At 38.7% G+C, this 19271-nt stretch overlaps 1 protein-coding gene across 11 annotated transcripts in view; it reads right to left on the bottom strand.

Annotated features, from left to right (window-relative positions):
- The window catches only part of ATP2B2 (ATPase plasma membrane Ca2+ transporting 2), a 398601-nt gene that overhangs the window by 70112 nt on the left and 309218 nt on the right, over positions 1-19271 (bottom strand). For 6 of the 11 annotated variants that reach the window (XM_015640841.3, XM_015640842.3, XM_015640836.3 and 3 more), the window contains 5 exons: positions 16993-17085; positions 11224-11265; positions 9449-9613; positions 7100-7314; positions 5640-5882 (listed from right to left, as the gene is read on the bottom strand). In XM_015640841.3, coding sequence (XP_015496327.1) covers positions 5640-5882; positions 7100-7314; positions 9449-9613; positions 11224-11265; positions 16993-17085 — 758 coding nt within the window. The remainder of the gene's footprint in view (positions 1-5639; positions 5883-7099; positions 7315-9448; positions 9614-11223; positions 11266-16992; positions 17086-19271) is intronic. The other 5 variants (XM_033517387.1, XM_015640844.3, XM_015640840.3 and 2 more) reach the window with 2 other exon arrangements.

Genomic DNA, 19271 nt, shown 5'->3' with positions numbered 1-19271 from the left:
TCCCTTCCCCCTTTTCCCTCTCCCCTCTCTATTTCCCCTCCCTGTAACTCTTTTTGTGGTTCTCACTCCTTTTCCCACCATCTCTTTTCTCCCACAGCTCTGGCCCAGGCAGGTCAGCCTGGACTGGACACTTGACCCCCTGATAAATGACAGATTTATCTTTATTTTTATTTCTTTTTTTCCCCAAGAGACTTCACATCAACAGCTGGAGCTGCCATTTGTGCCTTGATGTCAGTGGCAGGGAAATACAAGAAAAAAATCAGGATTTAAGCCATGTTGGTTACTCTGTTGTCATTTAAGTTATTATAAATGAAAGATTTCCTCAATCTATGCTCATTAAGTTCCTTTTTACCACTTCTGTGCCCATTTCTGTTCTCATATTTTGTGTCTGTAGGAATTTTTTTGAAGTATTTGACTCATTTTTAGCAGCAATGGGGGAACTAAGCTGGATGAAATAGGAGATGGCTTGAACCTTCCTGTGCAGCAAAAATAAATGGGAAAATCATCTTTAATTTAACACAAGAAACAAAGACCTTGAGAATAGGTTGTAAGCAATACCTGAGAATAAAAATATCTCTGCAATTCCATATGCCAAAATAACTCAAAAAGGCAGTTTGGAGGTCAAAAGCTGCTTTCTTGTGGTTCTCCTTGGAATAAAAAAGGGAATTCTAGTGACATATAACAGCAGTTTCATTTAGCAGAGAGCCCTGGGCAGACAGCTCTGCTGCTGTAGCCTCAGGCCACAGAAATTCCCTGATTTGCTCTGGATAGGTGGGGCTTAATCTGATCTGTTGGGCCTTCAGCTTTTGTAAGAATGAAACTAAAAAAAGCCTTTCCTAAACAGTCAGGGTCTCCTTCTTCCTTTCCATTTGCAAAGCAAAACTTCAAATAAATACAGAGACACATTAAAAAAATTAAATATATAAATATAAATATAGATATAGATAGATAATATATATATAAATATAAATATAAATATAAATATAAATATAAATATAAATATAAATATAGATATAAATAGATATATAGATAGTTATAGTTATAGTTATAAATATAGATATAGATATAGATATAAATATAAATAAATCTAAATATAAATATAAATATAAAAAGTTATATTTATAGTAAATATAAATATAAATATAAGTATAAATCTAAATCTAAATCTAAATCTAAATCTAAATCTAGATATAGATATAGATATAGATATAGATATAGATATAAATATAAATATAAATATAGATATAAATATAAATATAAATATAAATATAAATATAAATATATATTAATGTTAATATAGATATAGATAGTTATATTTATAGTTATAGTTATATTTATAAATATAGATATAAATATACATAAATATAGAATATAAATATAGATATAAATATAGATATAGATATAAATATAAATATAAATATAAATATAAATATAAATATAAATATAAATATAAATATAAATATAAATATAAATATAAATATNGATATAAATATAAATATAAATATAAATATAAATATAAATATAAATATAAATATAAATATAAATATAAATATAAATATAAATATAAATATAAATAATCCAGTTATTTATAAATAAAGGTAGCTAGATAAAGGAAAGGTCTATTATCTGTCAGATGAGAATTAAGGAGCCACAAGCAACCACTGTTAAAAAAGGGACATTTCAATCCTGCTTTGCATCACCAATGAGTTTACATCATAATGTGGGGAAATGTATGAAAAATCCATAAAAACACCTACTACACCTCAAATTTCAAAAGTATTTGGAAGGAAACTTCCAAATACCCATATTCCCCCAAAAAGTTAAAAGCTTTTGTTCTGATTTTTTAGGAAGGCATTACCATATTAAAATTTCTTGAATTATGAATGGTAAAAGGAAATGCCAGGAATTTTCTGTTGGCTAAATAACACATATATATGTAATTATTGAGACAATTTTTAAAAATCTGATTAAACCAATTTTAAAAAGTCAAATTCAAGTATTTGATTAATAAAATTCAGCCTTTGAATAAAATATAAATAAATCTGAAAGAAAGAAGCACGTTTTGGACTTTGTACATCTTCTCAAAGGCTGTTCCTGACAGGAACATTGTGTCTCCCAGCAATCAGAGAGCTGCTCTTGCTTGGGATGCAAATATATTCTCCCAAATAAAAAGAACTTTTACCTGGCTACCACATCCATGTCCCCAATGCCAGCAATAGATTTGCATTGATTCTTGCAAAGCAGCCTAAATTTTTGTGCTAAAGATTGTGCTAAAATCTTATTTCCTGTCCTTTCACTCTTTCACTTTTGAATGTCCTTGCTTCTCATGGCTCCTATATTTTATAGGTGTCTAATATATTGTTATCTACCTGTTCTGCCTTTCAGCTGCAATAAAATTGTCTGTACCCTTTGTGGTTTATTGCATTTTCTCCTTTAGGTTTTATCCAACAGCAGCCTTTTTGTCCCAAAAGCTTTCCCAGCTCACATCCAGAACTTGATGAATATTTACTAACATATGGAACAACATATTTTTATTTTATTTCCCCTGGGAAAAGGGAGTGAATGTGGAAGTGGGTGAATGTTTTGTGCTTCACTGTGACATCTCCTCCTTCAGTTCAAGGTTTGCCACCACATCCTGCTGTGCCCTGTGCCACTGCACCAAATCTCCACCAGAACAGCCCTGGAAACTCCTCCTGGAATTCCAGATATTCACCCAGCACAGGCAAAAAGAGCTTTTTATCCCTCAGCACCCATCCAGCAGCGAATGAAAAGTCAGTATTAGATTCTCACAATTACAGCTCCAGCTGGGACTTTTCCACTGGTGCTGAAAATCCCTCAGCTAAAACCAGATTGTGGTGTCTTCTTAATCAGGCACATCACACCCAGCCAGCAGGAATCACACCCAGCCAGGAAATTAAAAGCAGAAACACCTTTCTAATTAAACCTGAAATTATGAAAGCGAGAGCTGCACAGAAAAGTTCAAACCAGAACTTTTTTTTGCATTAATGGTTTTGGTGTTTGGAGTCTCTGTTTCATCACTGCTCCCTGATATCCATGATCAATGTGCTCCAGCTCCAAGTGCAATCAAAGTAGTCACAAAATGCAAATTTTGCTGTCAGAGTGAGAGTCTTTGCAGTTCCCATCGCAGCTCAGAGGCAAAAATGTACAAAGCCTGGTTTTATTTCCATGTGGAAACAGGGACACTGAACAGAAGGGTTTGCTGGAGAACAGCCTCACACAAACAGCAGAAAAGTTGTTCTGGAGCTAAAGGGATGCAAAACCAGCTCACCCAGCAACCTAATCTTGGAAAGCAGTAAAAAGAGCTATATTTAATGATGCTATTGTTCAGTTGGAATAATTTGTGTTTAATTTCTCAGGGAAATTCAAATCTTTTATGCCAAGCACTGATATTATTCCCTTTTTATATTTTTATCAATGGTTCAATTGCTCCTTAATCAAAAGACAATGCAAGAGGGAATATTTCTCATTCAGCAGAGCATCTTGACTAATTTTATGGTCCCATATGTGATCCCTCTGAACAGAAGTTCACACAAAGAGCAATTTACAGCACACACGTAGCTGGAGAGCTAAAAATAGAATATGCAAAACTCAGTCTTGGCGACAGAACCCTTCCAATGCCCTTTGGGCTTCAGCTGATATTCACAATTTGATTAAACACAGCACACGAGCATTCTGTATTAGCAGGAAGGAAAATAATCCTGTATATTTATCCTGGAAACAACTCCCTCAGGTATTTTTAACTGCATTTATCTGGAATGTAAAATGGGCTATGGAACTATATCTTGTATCTTAAAGTTCAGCTTCAGCTTGTTATAAACTGTGAATAAAATGAAATCCCCTGAGATTGGAGCTGCTGTTCTCGTGGAGTCCATATTGCAAAGCTTGAGCTCAAAAGATCTAAAATGTCACCATTAATTTTAAACAGATAAGTTCAAGCAGTCACTGATCTGCATCCAGAGGATTTCACCCCTTTATCAGTTTATAATCTGTCTCTGTGCAAAGCTAAAAAAGCACTGAAATGGTGAAATATTGGCTCTTTTTAATAAGCACAAAAAACTAATTCCAACAAGGAGCAATGAAGCCAAGTCAGAGTAAAAAACAAGCAAAAAAAATAGAAATTATATTGAGATCATTTTAGAAAATGAAATGTTTCAGTAAACCACAAGGAAAAGACTATTAAACTTAATATTGCAGATGTGGATGGAAAGTCTGATGATTTCCCATTTACTCTGGGATTCAGAGAGGGTGAACTGGTGTTGGAGCTGGGCAGAAACACTTTGGTACTGGCTTTGACCTCAAAATGAACAGCAAAATATAAAACTCTGTCTAAGCCTCTGCCAGTCACACCTGAGTGAAGATCCATCCCCCTGCCTGCCCTGCTGCTCCCTGGGAAGGAGCAAAATTCTGCTGACACTGGGAATGCTCTCCCAAAACCTTCCCAAAGTCAAATTCCGTGCCTTGCCTTAATCCTGGGTATTCAGGGTGTTTCATTCTCCTTCTCCAGGAGGAAGCACCTAAGCTTATTTAGGCTGTAACAACATTTAAATTACCAAGGTGTATTTTTTTCTCCCCAGCAATCAAATGTTACATTGATTTGTGAGAGCAGGAATTACCCAGTAACAGCAAACTGTTCATGCTGGTTTAGAAGTGCACAAATGAAATTCAAGGAGCTGCTGCTATAAAACATCCACTCTGAGTTAGCACACAGTATTTGTTTTCTCTGATTGAATTTTAAAAGAACACTTTTAAAACAAACATGAACTACATGCCTGACTTTATTCTCCAGACCTATAAAAATGACAATACTTACATTCGTAAACTAAAAAGAAAAAATTCTATTTGTTCAGCAACATTAACATTCAGCTTGACCTTTCAAAGAACAAATCTATTGGAATTGCAAAAAACTGCAGTCTCTTAATTAGCTCTGTACAGAAGAATCCAATGCTACAAGCAAACAGGGAATTTCCATTCTGGCCTCCTGTACAGAGTGAATAAAACACTTCAGGATGTAACTCACTTGAAACCAGAATGAATAAAGGTCATTAATCTCACTGATTTAACCAATGCAATTTGTGCTCTTTGAGCATTAATCGAAATTTCTTAGACACACAAAAATCATTTTGCACATGTGAAGGCTCAGTGAAAACCTGATATTTTACCACACATTTGTGTTCCCAAATTTAGCTGCACCAAAACTGAGCCACCCCAATCTAATGACAGCAGTTTTTTAAATGTCTCATGGTCTTGTACTCTTAAAAGCATCCCTGTCCTTGAAAAAAAACAATAAAATATAGAGTTTTTAGAGCACCTATTCTCATTTTGAGGACCTCAACAGTATTTAATGCCCCAATCTAATGACAGCAGTTTTTTAAATGTCTCATGGTCTTGTACTCTTAAAAGCATCCCTGTCCTTGAAAAAAAACAATAAAATATAGAGTTTTTAGAGCACCTATTCTCATTTTGAGGACCTCAACAGGATTTAATGCTCCATAATCAACAAGATGCTAAAAAACTTCTCAAAAAAATAAAATAAAAATAAAATAAAGAAATGACACCTCCTTCAGCTAGGCCTCACTCAGCTGACCGAAAATAAAACCAACCAAAAATCACTTTCTCACCAGAATTTTTGTAGTGTAAGCGCTGTTGATGGCAATTGCATTGACCAGCAGCTCCATGGTTTTGGCAGGGATGGAGTCGGGGTCGGGGATCTCCTTGTAGTGGACGTCGCCCACGTAGGCCTGCACCACGGTCATGCGGTTGGTGGTCAGCGTGCCCGTCTTGTCCGAGCAGATGGCCGTGGCGTTGCCCATGGTCTCACAGGCGTCCAGGTGCCTCACCAGGTTGTTATCCCTCATCATTTTCTGAGGGGAGAAGCCACCAAAAAGCCAAATAATCAGCCCTTCGAGGCTGGATTTCAGTCGTAAATAGCAAAGCGGCCCACGGTTGGTTTTGCTGGTGAGAACGTGGCGTTCTCTAAACCAGAGCTTTTCTGGGGCCCAAAAACCCCAAAGTTACAGACCCTGAGGTCATTTTTTGCCTTTGATAAACTGAAAGAGTTGCCTCATTTTCCTGCAGCAGGTTTGAATTTTAAGGAACAGCTGGAAGAGCAAAGGTGAGCTAAGGGAACCAGAGATAACGGCAGTTTTTAAACATGATCATTATAACAAACATTTGGGGTTTTTTTCTTATCACTGATTGGAATGCCAGGATATTATCTGGCAGCACACAGATGGACCACACATTTTGGGGGAAAAGCAAAAGGGAAAGAGAAAGGGAAAAGAAAAAGGGTGTCAGAGGAAGGACACCAGGAGAATGAGGAAACAATTTCAAAGCAGCCGCATTCTTTATTAGCAAAACCCCATCTTTGAGACTAGCTCCTTTCTCCCAATAATTGTGACATTTGGCTACATAGAAGCCAAGAGATTCCTTCCTAAGCTTCCTAAATTAATTTGTTTACATGCTAAATGGAAATAAACTTTCCACCATCTTCATCTAAAATTCCCAGAACGTTTAAATCATCTGATCAAATTGCTCTAGTAATCCCCAAGTCCAGGATGTTAATCCTCTTTAATTTCCTAATAGAACCAATTACATGGACTTCAAAGAACTGCAACTGCACTTAAGAAAAGTACATGAAAGCTTCAGTGAAACTCTTAATTTCTTTGAGAAACTCCAATTTCTCTGAGAAGTGTTCCTGAAGACTTCAAATCCTTGTCAAAACTTTGTACAATCGCACAAGAGAATTTGAATACGAAATTATTCTATATCAAAAGACTGGACTATTTTCAAAGTACATTCTGCTCAATAAATTCCTGTTTCCTTGCAAATTAAGTAGGTTATTTCTACTGCTTGATATTCCTGCACTGTGCAGCTTTAAGGAGATGTGATGGAAGATATATTTGCAGTTTTTTTAGAAATACTTTCAACATAAGTTTTCTTTAGAGCAATTTCATGAACATTTTGAGCACATTATTTTCAGAGTGTTTTTCATCCCATCTGATAAAACCCGAGGACCAACTCAGTAGTGAATTCAATCAAACAGCACTTTTCTCCCTGGATTATTTTGAATGTCTCTTACCTTTACAGAATAAGCCAGAGAAATAGTGACAGCAAGTGGGAGTCCCTCAGGAACAGCAACCACGAGCACAGTAACACCAATAATGAAGAATTTAACAAAATACTGAACGTAGACAGGAGTGCACTCAGGCAACCACTGCTTCTTGTTGACCACAAAGGTGTCAATGGCAAAATACAGTACCAAGATGATGACAGTGATGGCAGACATCACCAGACCTGGGGGGAGAAATCACCAGTTAACATAAACCCAAACACCACTGAGAACATGAGCAATTAGAAATTTGGATTTGATAAGAAATTATTTTTTTCTTTGTGACGTTTTTACCAGTACCAATAACAATGACAAAGTGTACAGTGAAGAAAAATTACATATACATATACAAAATACATTATAATACATTGCCATCATGTATTTACAGCAATCATACATTCCAGTGCACAAGAAATTCTAGGGAATTCATTTTTAAGCACTTATTGCTGCCTTTAAAACTTCCCAGGCAGTGCAGGAGTTTTGCTGTCACTTAAGCTGAACTTATTCAATTTAGCACATTACTTTGCCTGGTACAACATTTATCTGTCCTTTAAATCCCCACCTTTTACAAATTACTTGTCTATCCATATTTAAAGACCTTTCTTCTAAATAAGTATATCTTTAGAGGCTTGAGGAAAGGAGTCTCCCATAGTTCATGCTGCTGTATAAAATACTGTAGAAAAGCCCCACAGATGTGTCTGGATGAATATAAAGAGGCAATAATGCAGAATTATCCACAGGACACTTTTTCACTGGGTTTCATTAAAATGTGACTAATACTGGTGTTTCCAAGGTGTCCCTCTTCAATGGAACATCTGCAGAGTGTGTATTTTCATGAGCAGAGGTTCCAAAGAGACAGAGACACCAATAAATATTCCACACAGAGCTGACAGAATATCCCAAGCATTCCATTCATTCTCCCAGTGGCACAGACTGCTGGGATAGCACTCCTGCTCCACAGTTTTGTCCCTGGGTTTGAGTATTTAAATAAAATTCCCATTCTAGCCTCAGCTTTGCCTTGCTCTGGCCAGCCCTGTTTGGCAGGTTTGTGTGAAGCAGTTAAGCCTGCATTTTGGAATAAATTAATTTCTCCCTAATGAGATCATAGACTAGAAGGAGAATGCTGTGAATCTCATGTCTTGACTGAAGTTTTTAAAAAGCTGGTAAAGCTGAAGGGTGCTAAGGTTGACAGGAAACAGATGAGTCAGGGAGATCAGTTTGTACCAGAGGATAAAGGAAAATCTATTAAAATATTGTACAGGCAAATACTCCTGACAATGCAACACATCCCCATAGATTGCTCTATGCCAAAGAAAAACCAAATGAGGCAATGATTAATTAATTTAATTCCTGTTCCTTGCCACATTCTGGTCAGAAATCCCTACACAATCACTTTAAGAGTGATGTTCACGTGCCTGCCAAAATACCAAAGAGAGCAGAAGTCAAGGCAGTGCAAGAAGTATTTGATCCAAGGAATTAATCATCAGGGGAAAGAAAGGAGAGAAGCTGGAGCAATATGAATTGGGGCAAGGCGTTAAATTGGATATCAGGGATGGTAATCCCAGATTTGGTCACATTTGTTCAGGCAAAGGGAATTGGAGTCATGGGGTTATGTGATCAGCTCCTGTGATGAGCTGAAAAAGGGATGGGAAGGGGAGAAACCAGACTGGTGAAGAAGGCTGAGGGAGATAGAACAGCAGGAAAGGGATCTTGTAGGGCCTCAGCCAAGGAGCTGAGATCAAAATCCCTGTTAAGACCACGAGAAAACCAAACCTAAGGAACTTGGGTCCTTATGGAAGATTCCCACTCTCTACCTACGTGTTGGAGAAGTGCTGCTTCCAGCACCAGGGGCCAGATGGTTCTGGATACAGGAGTCAAAAGATGTGTCATGCTTGAGGCAGGAATGGAGATATTTGGGGAGAACAGAATGCTTTCAGAATCCATGAGAGGGAAATACTGTGTGAGTGATATTTTGAGATGGTATTAGAGATTCTGAAACAGTGTACTCCCAAGTTCTGAGGGGAGAGGAAATTAAATACGTAATTACTGCACTTGGGAATATTAACTCTGAGAAAATCTGCATTTCATTTTGATTCAAATATTCATTACAATCCGAGTTGCCCAAAGCTCCTTGACAGTCAAAGCTGATTTTTAGGAGAATAAAAGATCTTCAGCACCACATACTCTCCACAGAACAGCTTTGTGATGACCCATTTCCAAATCCTGCTGTAAAAAAGGACCTGTCCTTTTTCAGAACCATTTGTTTTGCAGCTCTTTGTCTCCTGTGACCCAGAGGGATTTGGTGTCACCCAGCCATACCTGCTTTGCCAATCTGCACTGCCAGCTTGGTCAGCTTTCCCTGAAGGACGGATTTTTCTTTCTTGTGCATGTTGGATTTCTTCTTGTCCTTGTCGTCTCCCTCTCCCCCTTCTGCGCTCTTCAGCGGCTGCATCTCCATGGCAGCAGCCCCGTCCTGCTGCTTGGCTGATAATGCAGAACAAAATTATTACTCCAGAGCTTTAGCCCTTCCTTTTCTCCATCTTCATCCTCTCTGACTCCAGCCAGCATCACAGGGGCTGCCTGGGACACCCTTGGCTCCCACGCCAGGCCCTGGAGACCCAGTGGGGCTCTGCAGGACACAGCTGTGCCAGCACATCCCTCAGGTGGGGATCTGGGCTGGAAAACCTCTGGTTGGGTTTATCCCTCATATTTCCCCCCAGCCATGATGCTCTGGGCCATACACATGTATGCCACTGAATGCCTTGCACGTGACTGGGCAGGTGACAGCACCAGCCCCACAGGATTCCCTGGACCAGCAGAGCCCAGGTGCTCTGACAGACCCGTATTTCCCTGAATTTTGGGATGTCTCTTAGAATGCAATGTCCCCACATAATCACATTCCCAATGCAAACATTTTGAAGGCAGTGTGGCTGCAGAGATGGCCCCTGTGTCACCTCCCTGGGCTGTGGGGGCACCTGGGTGACCAGGGACCACACTCTGCCACCCACCATTCCAGAAAATCCCAGAGCTATAAAGTTTCCTCAGCATTCTGTGAGCAGGTTACTCAGCCCTCGGGTCTGATGGTGGTGGCATCACCATTCCCCCACCAGAGCCACACACAGTTTCAGGGTTGATCCCTCCTCTCCTGACAGAATGCCAACAGAAGGAAACTTTATTTTTGCGTGTTTCTGAAAGGCAATGACATTGCAGTGGATATATGTGCATGTGTCTGGTTTGTACTGAGCACAATAAATAAAATAGGATGAGATGGAACAGCTTTGCTTTCGTGAAGAGACTGTACAAGACCGTGCTTGTTTGACCTGGAAATCTAATTTATCTACCTAGCCTGAATGCTTATTATTTAATAGAGTTTTATTTGGTACTTTTGTGTCATGAACCACTGAGTTTCTCTATTCAGTTTCTGAGCCGTCACCTTTGCAATGTTCAATATTATCTGAGAAGAGAAAATTATCATTTAATTTGGTATAACCCAAAGAGCTCTTGATAGCTGTGCCTTTTATTTAAAAGGGAACCATGACTTTGCTTCAGAGAAAGCAAAATATTGATTCCAATTTCTTCCTGACATTGTATATTAAATAAGAAGCTCCTAAGATGCTCAATCTTCCTGTTGTTTATCCTTATAAAAGGCTTTTACACTGCTACATAACACCCTGGCTCTAAGCTTTCCTTTTTTTATTGCTTTGCCTTTTCCCTGCAAATGAAGAGATGTCCAGACAATGCCATCAGACACCAGAGATGATGAGACATAAAAAAACTGGGCTGGAAAATCACTAACAATACGTGGGATACACAACTTGCACAGGAAAAATTAATTCAAATGAGCTTTGTGAGATGGAAGCGACATCTAGAAATGGTTCATTCACAACACTCCTCTCCTAAATCTCTGCAACCTGTGGAAGTTCCAATCTCTTTGGTGGGTTTTTGGTTGGGGTTTTTTGGGACATTCTGCATGAACAATAAGGGCCAGTTTCACACACAGGCACAGATCACAGGTTCTCACTGTACTTGGGGACAGGATTGAACTACATGCTAACAATACAATCCACAACCTCCTGAATAGGAAAGAACATTACCTTTGTTCTGGTTGTTCTCCATATTCCCATCCTGCATCTTGCCTAAATGATGAAAAATTCCAACAGACAACAGACAGTAAACAACCTTCAGCCGAGACAGAACACGAAAATGGGAATTTCTATCAATGGGAGACAAAAGCCATGAGCACATCACGGGCACTGGGCACCATCCCCTGCCCTCACACCTGCACTCACAGGAGGGGCCAACCCAGCTGGGCACATCCAAGGAGTTCCAGCCACCTTAAATGCTAAATATCAGCACGTGTTTGTGAGGAATCTGCATAAATTCACAGGGGGAAACTAATAAAGGGGCCCCATTGGAAAGATGAAGGGGAATAATATTCCTGAGCTGATGTTTCAGAGGGCTGGGACTTAAAAACTCTGGCACATACTGATATGACTTTCTTAATGTATTGCAGAATTAAATTAAACATCTTATTAATTAGGAAAAAATAGAAACAATACTGTTAATAAATCTAAATAAATAAATAAAAATGTAAATCAGACGGGATTTTTAAATTACATCTTCCTCACTTGGTTGCACTAATTAGCAAATTTCTTCTGGAAATACAAGTGCCAGGTGACCTAAATTCAGATCTACCCTGGACATAGATTTACCAAGTGCCTCTTTAATTTCCAGCTTGACATTTTATTCACAACCAGTTTTACCACAGCAAAATCCTTATTCCTTTGTGCCTTTTTTAATGGGAAGTGTCATTTGAAAGTGTGTGTGAGATAAAAATGGCAAAATGCACAAATCACATACAAAACTTTGGTATTTACAATAACAACGAAATGTTTTCAAATGTATTCAAAATTTCTTGGTGGGAAACTTTCACAGTAATTATATGCATTTATGGAAAAGACTGTAACAAATATTATTTCAGAATGGATGACAGTGTCTTTTGGCAGTTATGTAAAATGCACAATAAAAAAGGATGCTAAGGAAAATTCAGCTTAAACACCGTTACAGGATTGTTGACACATTCAAATAAGAAATGTATCATCAGAATTTATTAAAAAAATGTCCCAGCAGCTACATCTTGCTATTCTGACTGCTGTGTGGATTCATTTTTTCACTCTGCTGTGAATTAAAAATAACAAAATGGAAAAGCTAAGATGCATCACTTGCATGTTGGTCTTTGCACAAGTGGGAGAGCAAAAGTGACCAAACCAGTCTTGGAGGTCAAAAATAGGCCCAGAATTTCCCCATTGGGAAATTCCAAAAGCCAGAAGGAGAACCAGGGAAAGGACATCTCGTGACCTAAAATCATCTCAATGATCAGGTGAATTACTGCAATAAAACACTGACTTGTCTCTGTTTCTAATTCTATTCCCACCCTGGCAATAACAGGACTTTTAAAGATTCAGAATCCACCTTCCAGAGCTTTGCACAAGAGATGAATCCATGAACCTGAGCAAAACCAAGCTCATTTTCACGGTGAAATTCTCTATAAAACCTTTGCCTGTGGGTACAGTTGGACTCAGTACCTGCCTGGTGGCTGTTTTCCTTAGAAAGGCTTTTAATAAAGTTACTGGAAGACATAAAATATCTCTGGAGATTGGGATTTCTGGCTGGAGCATGAAGCCTTCCCTAAGAACTGGAAGGCATTAATTTAGAGCGGGCAGTCTGCTCCATTTCCTGCTCTAGAGATCCTTTTGCAGAGTGCAATTCCAAACCTTGCAGTGGCATAAAAAATGAACAATATTCAACTTTCACAAAGATAAAAATCACCAACAAAGCCCAAACGTGACTGTCCCCACTGGCATACACATCACAGAGATTATTTTTAATTTGTAAATTAAAATATGTAGTTTTAGGACATATATTTTCTATTTAATAGCATAATTATCATAATAAAATACACTAACAAATGACTGGCTACCTGAAAATAGCAGTACACAAAATAAACAATCATTAACACCAGTTTGAACTCAAGTATGTAAAAAAACACATTCTTAATATTCTTAATCTACTGCATTCAGGTTGTTGAGTGAGGGAAGTCATGAGGGATAGTTACACTTCAGTTAGTTAGACAGAATAACAAAGAAAAGGTAATTTGGGTAATCAAGATAAAGAAAAGGAAGATGTAAACTATTTATATCATCCTGTGCCAAATAATCTTAAGGCTGCACTTTGCTATAAAGTATGAACAAGGGAATTAAGGCAGAAAGAAAGGTGATAGAATCACCACTGCTGAGAGATCCTTCCTCCTTGCAGGTACAAATATTCCCCCATCCTTCTGTCCTCAGTGCATTGTTTACAATCATCAAAAGGATGGGTATTTATTAATATTTTGATAGCATAATGTGAAATAATTCTTTACAAATATTTTTTTTTTTTACATAATTCTGAAAATATTTTCTTCTTTTCTGTTTGGAATAATAAATCAAATAAATGTTGGTTGGGCTGCAGAAATCCACCTGAGTTTTTTTTTATCACTTTTCTAAGCAAGGATGAAAAATCAGAAAGTTTAGAAGAGCATTTCTCACAACACCTGCATTCTGCAGCTGATTTGAAAGTTCTGAATTTAAATACAAATATTTTTTGCATGCCGTTGCCTCACTACAATTCCTGTGTTTTAGAAAGGACTTGTGGCATCTTTACTGACAAAATTCTTACCATAAAAGTCATGGATTTCACCAAATAAAATTCCCAAGAAAAGCCTCCCCTTTTCCTGCTGCAGCCCTTGAGGGAGAGCCAATGACATGGAATAACAAAGTCCTATCACTATTTTGGAAATTATTTCCCTCATTTGGAAATTATTTCTAAATTGGAAGAACTGCTAGGAATCAACCAAAGAAAATAACAGAGTTGTGCTTGAGTGCTGAGAGGGAATCACTCCATTAAATAGGATGTTTTAGATAATTCTTCTATGCATAAATAACTTCACTTACAATTCAGAAACTTATTAAATGTAGAAAAATAATATTTAAAAACTCATTCAAACTGCAAATTGCTTTGCAGAAAGTGAAGTAGCTCAGTAAATACAACAGGATTAAGAATAGATGTGAAATATTCCAGCAGAGATTTCTATAAGCCATTTCTATACCTTTTCTATATTTTCTAAATACACATTTAAGTAGCAAATTCTCTGAGTTACTAATGCCAAAAAAAGCCCAACAACCCACCCTGGAAATCCTGATTTAGGAAGGTAGCAGTGCTCTACTGGAAGGAAATCAAATTTGGGGTAATTTGCTCTACTAGAAGGAAATCAAATTTGGGGTAAACAAGCTGTAAACAGTGATTGTTGCTTCCCTGATTTTCATTCTTTAAAATTACCTTTACTAAATATAATACTTGGGAATGAGATGAATTTTCCTGAATTCCTTTCCTTTCTGCAAAATTTTCTGCTCTGTTTATGGCCTTAACTCCCAACCTTTCAGAAACTGAACACAGTGTCCATAGTTCTCACAATGAGATCAACAACAATTCTCTATTTTGATTTCAACTCCTAAAACTCCTCAGAAGTTATGGGAGTTCCTTTGGTACAGCACATAATACACAGGCTGGATCAAAAAGGAAATGAATTTATCACTACAGGCTCACCAGCTCTTTCTTTTGTGCCAATTGTGTATTGACAATTAAGAATAAAAATATTTTATCTGAAATGTAATTGATTGCCTTTCAAGCAACAACATTTCCTGAGCTTCTTACTTATTCAAGTATGTAAGTATTTTTTTCTTATTTTATGATATTTTCTACACAAAAGTATTAGACTTCAGGTAAAATTCCAGTTTCCAGTCATATCTCAGGAAGAATTTTCAGACTTTAAAAAAAATATCCATTTCATAGGAATATGTAGATGAATTTGGCCTCCTTGCTTTGTAACTTACTCGCTCTTTCCTTTCTCCCCTCCAAACCAAATCCACATTTTAAGTATTTAATTAATCATCAGTGCTGAGAAATGACCAGAAATCTGCCATTGGCCATTTCCCAGATAATTCCAGAGCACTCAGACCTAAGTCTGCCTGAGTTCTCTGAGCAGCTGAATTGTGGAAAGCCTCTCCTGCCCACGTTGGTTAAAGACCAGCAGAATTGTTGAACTGCCTCATCTCAGGGGAGCTAAAATCCAAAACATCCCAAACTGCACAAAAGAAATTCACTCCTCACTGCAAAGGCCTGAGTTTGTGTCTCTCAGCTCCAGATAAACAGGGACAGTAACTGTTGTTCCTGACTGGAGAGAGGATGATGGAAAATCACATCCCTAATTCCGACACTGATCTAATATCCCCTGGAACTCAATTTCCTCATTAAGCTCAGCATTAGAGCCCAAAGACAGCAGGGATTTAGCAGAGCCCAGGGAGCAGCACAGGGCTCCTCCTGCACCTGCTGAGCTCCAGCACAGAGGGGCTGATCTCTGCTCCCAGCCCTCCTGGGCAGCTGCCAGGGATGAGCACGAGTGCTGAGGGTCCAGTGGGACTGGAGGGGAGTTTGTTTGTTTGTTTTACACTCCCCAAAGTGGAATTATCACAGAATTACAGAATGGTTTCAGTTGGAACAAACCTTAAAGCCCATCTAGTCCCACCCTGCCATGGCAGGGACACCTTCCCCTATCCCAGGTGCTCCCAGCCCTGTCCAGCCTGGCCTTGGGCACTGCCAGGGATTTGGGGCAGCCAGAGCTGCTCAGTGCCAGGACCTCATCACCCTCACATTAATGGAGAATAAAACACTTTTAATTCATTCCCTGGTTCTTGGTCTCTAAGGAATCCAGAACCAGGATGCAGGAGGTCCCTGCCATGCAAGGAGATGCAGGGATTGTAATTCCTAGTTTTCCAGAATGGGTTTTAAATCTGGTTATATGTTTCTTTCAAATGATTTGAAAATAGGCTCAAAGATTGCCTGTGTGTCACTGTTTTAAATGTGATCTTACAGCAGTAAATCCTGGTCCTTGTTTAGCACTTGACATTGCTGTCAGAAACTCTCATTTCACATGTGAAATGCAACCTGAATGGAAAACAAACTTCTTTCACCAACATGATGAAAAGCAGAATGACTTTACTCAGTAATTTTGGCAGTGCACAAGAAGGAAAGGTTGCTTGGCAAATAAAGGCTCATGTATCTGATTAGCAGCAAAAAACACCTGATGCCTACACTAATATTGACCCATTCAATCCAGTTTAACACTGGAATTTGAGTGTTAGGAGAGACACTGAAATACCTGTGTGCTAACAAGTGGGGAATCTGTACTGGGACACAGTCAAAACTGCCTGCAGGAATGCTCTGCTTTGGGTTTACTTAACACAGCTCGGGAGAAGATTGCTGAGGGCTCACACAAATATCCACAAAACTTCTCAATCCCCCCAGAACAGATGCTGAAAGCAGCAGAGGGTGTCCCTAACAGAGTGTTGGTTGAATGGAGGCAGATCCCTGACCCCAGCCCTCCCTCAGAACTGTGTGAGGAATTGTGAGAGTGAAAAAGAGGAGAAGCAGAGAGATTCCCTTTCCTCCTCTCCAGATCTATGCTGAATAATGAAGCCTCATAATGAAACTTTGGGTGAATCTACCCAAAAGTTTTGCAGCTGGCTCCTTTTAACTGGGGGTTTAAATGGGTCAAGATTGCAAACCCCAGCCCTGGCAGGCTGGATTCTGAGGCTGCAGCATCCCTGTGGCCCCTCTGGCAAGCTCCTGCAGAGCGTGTGGAGCAGGATCTCTCAGAGTGCAGTCACACACACACAACATCTGTGCAGGTCAGCGAGGGGAGAGGGAATTTGACACAGTCAGGAGAGAAATCCATCAAATCAGACAAGCTGGGGGTTGTGACGTACCATTGACTAAGCTGGCATTTGCATTATCAGTGGCATTTGCACCTGCTGCACCATCTGTGGCTGGAGGAGGGTGGGAGGAGGGATGGGAAGAATCTACTGAGCAATAATGGATAAAAAAAAACAACAAAAAAACAACAACAACAAAAAAAACAAACAAAAAAACACACACAAAAAAAACAAATAATGAATAAATAATAGCAACAACGCGAACGAGCGCACGTGACAGAGCGAAAAGCCTCGGTGGCTTTGTTTGCTCCCAAAATCAAAGAGTCTGAAATTAATTAACACAAATTTCCAAAGCAAAGTGGCATTGGGAAGGTGTCACAAAGTAAGGTGAAAACTCAAATCATAATAACAATAATGATAATAACAATAATAATAGAAGATAAATAAATATGAAACACATTTAGCAAAGTCAAAGGAGTTGGTGGGAACTGACTGTACACAGCTCTGTGTGCATTGCTCTTTAATGTCTTATTTCTTGTAATTGTAAATTGTAATTAGTAAATGTAATTTGTACACTTGTATAATGTAATTTATTTTATTTTAATGTAATTTATGCATTTTTAAAGTGGTTGAAATACTTCCTTTGGAAGTAATTTACACAGTGCATAGGTAGCTTTAAAATTTGCATTTAAAAATGTATATGCTTCTACACAGTAAAATGGTATATATTTTCTGTTTTAAATAATTGTGCACATTATGATTTATCATCACTGATGCATCCCAGTCTAACAGGGCTCAATCCAGGTCCTGCCATCACCCAGGTAAAAGGCCCATTAATCTGAGTAGAAACATGGAATTTTCCTATATTTTATGTTCAAAAGGCAAATGTAGTCTTGAGGAGAATAATGGGTTATTTTAAATCCAGAGAATGGACATGACACATTTCCTGGTTTGTGGTGACACGAAAGAAAAACCAGAAAAGAAAATCCTCTTCTTCCTTTCAGCAATTATCCACATATTAGAGAAAATTGGACAAGAAATCTTTCCTAACAGGAAGGTGAAAAGCTTGAAGGAGGTTTTATCATTTGACTCTCTTTTTTATAGTAAAGTGCAATAAAATTATTCTCTGCAAATAACAGATAAAATGTATTTTGTTTTGTTTCTGGGGTTAATTGCTCACAATAGAACCAAGTCCTCCCCTGAATCCTGACTGAGACTCTCCAACTGCTCCAGTCCTTGCCCCACAGGGATTATTTCATGCTGTACTGGGCTGGTACTGCAGAAGAATGGGCTGATTTTATTTACAAATGGCAAATTGGGAGAAGAAAATAAACAGCTCCCAGGATTTAAAAACACACCCTGTGCAACTGCATTCAGGAGAATTTCAATTGCAAATTTGATTGCTGTGGTGGCAATGATTTAAACTGTTTTGGTGACTCGTGCTTGTTCTTTATTCCGTTTGGATCCCCACCCCAACCAGCACAGCATGAGCTGCTAACAGCAAATCAAGTATTCCACATTAAATACTTTGCAATTTACTTCTGGAGAACAGCTGATTGTTCCAGCTGAACCTGAGGATTTGCAACACCAACAATGCCTGCACACCAAAAGATTTGGCACCAGCAATCTTGTTGATTTGAAATCATTCTTTAATTTCAACTTGACTGATTCAAAGGTGATTATTTCCATCAGCAGTTCCCCCCTGATTTGCACCATTGGATGGGGTACAAGTCTTACTCTACCTGGAAGCTGCTGTTCCTCCTCCTGTTTCACACCTGCACGAGGATTTTTAAAGTGTTAATGAACAATAAAAGCACAGACCCACAGGGACTGAAAGGGGCAGGATTTCTGAGAGCTGTAGCTTTATGTAGCAGAGGTTTCAATTTGAGTTGGTGCCACCAGCTCTGCCCAGGCACGGGCACAAAGCCACCAGCAGCACCAGAAAATGTGGAGGAATTCTCTATATTATGGATTTTTTTATATGATAGCTGTTTCTACAGAGCCATATTCAGTTAAATTCTCTGTCTGCATCCAAATTCTAGCACAGAAACTGTCTCTGGGTAAGTTACAGCCACAAAGTGGGGAAAGCTCCCTGATTTCTCTGTTCCTGCCTCTCCAGGCTCTTCCCAGTGAAACCTGGGAGAAGCACCTGAGCCCAGCCTAGGGAGGCCAGCCCAGTTAAACCCAGCACAGGGAGCTCTCCCATCACACAGGGGTGAAGCTGCTCCTCCTCTCCTCCACATCTCACACAGGCTCTGAACGACAGCAAGAGAAAACCCCAAGCTGCTGCTCAAAACTAGGCTGGCATAAAAGAGTTTTTTTTTGCCTTGTGA

This window comes from Parus major, chromosome 12 (genome assembly GCF_001522545.3).
Source record: "Parus major isolate Abel chromosome 12, Parus_major1.1, whole genome shotgun sequence".
Lineage (NCBI taxonomy): Eukaryota > Metazoa > Chordata > Aves > Passeriformes > Paridae > Parus > Parus major.
This window is presented reverse-complemented; position numbering and strand designations above follow the sequence as displayed.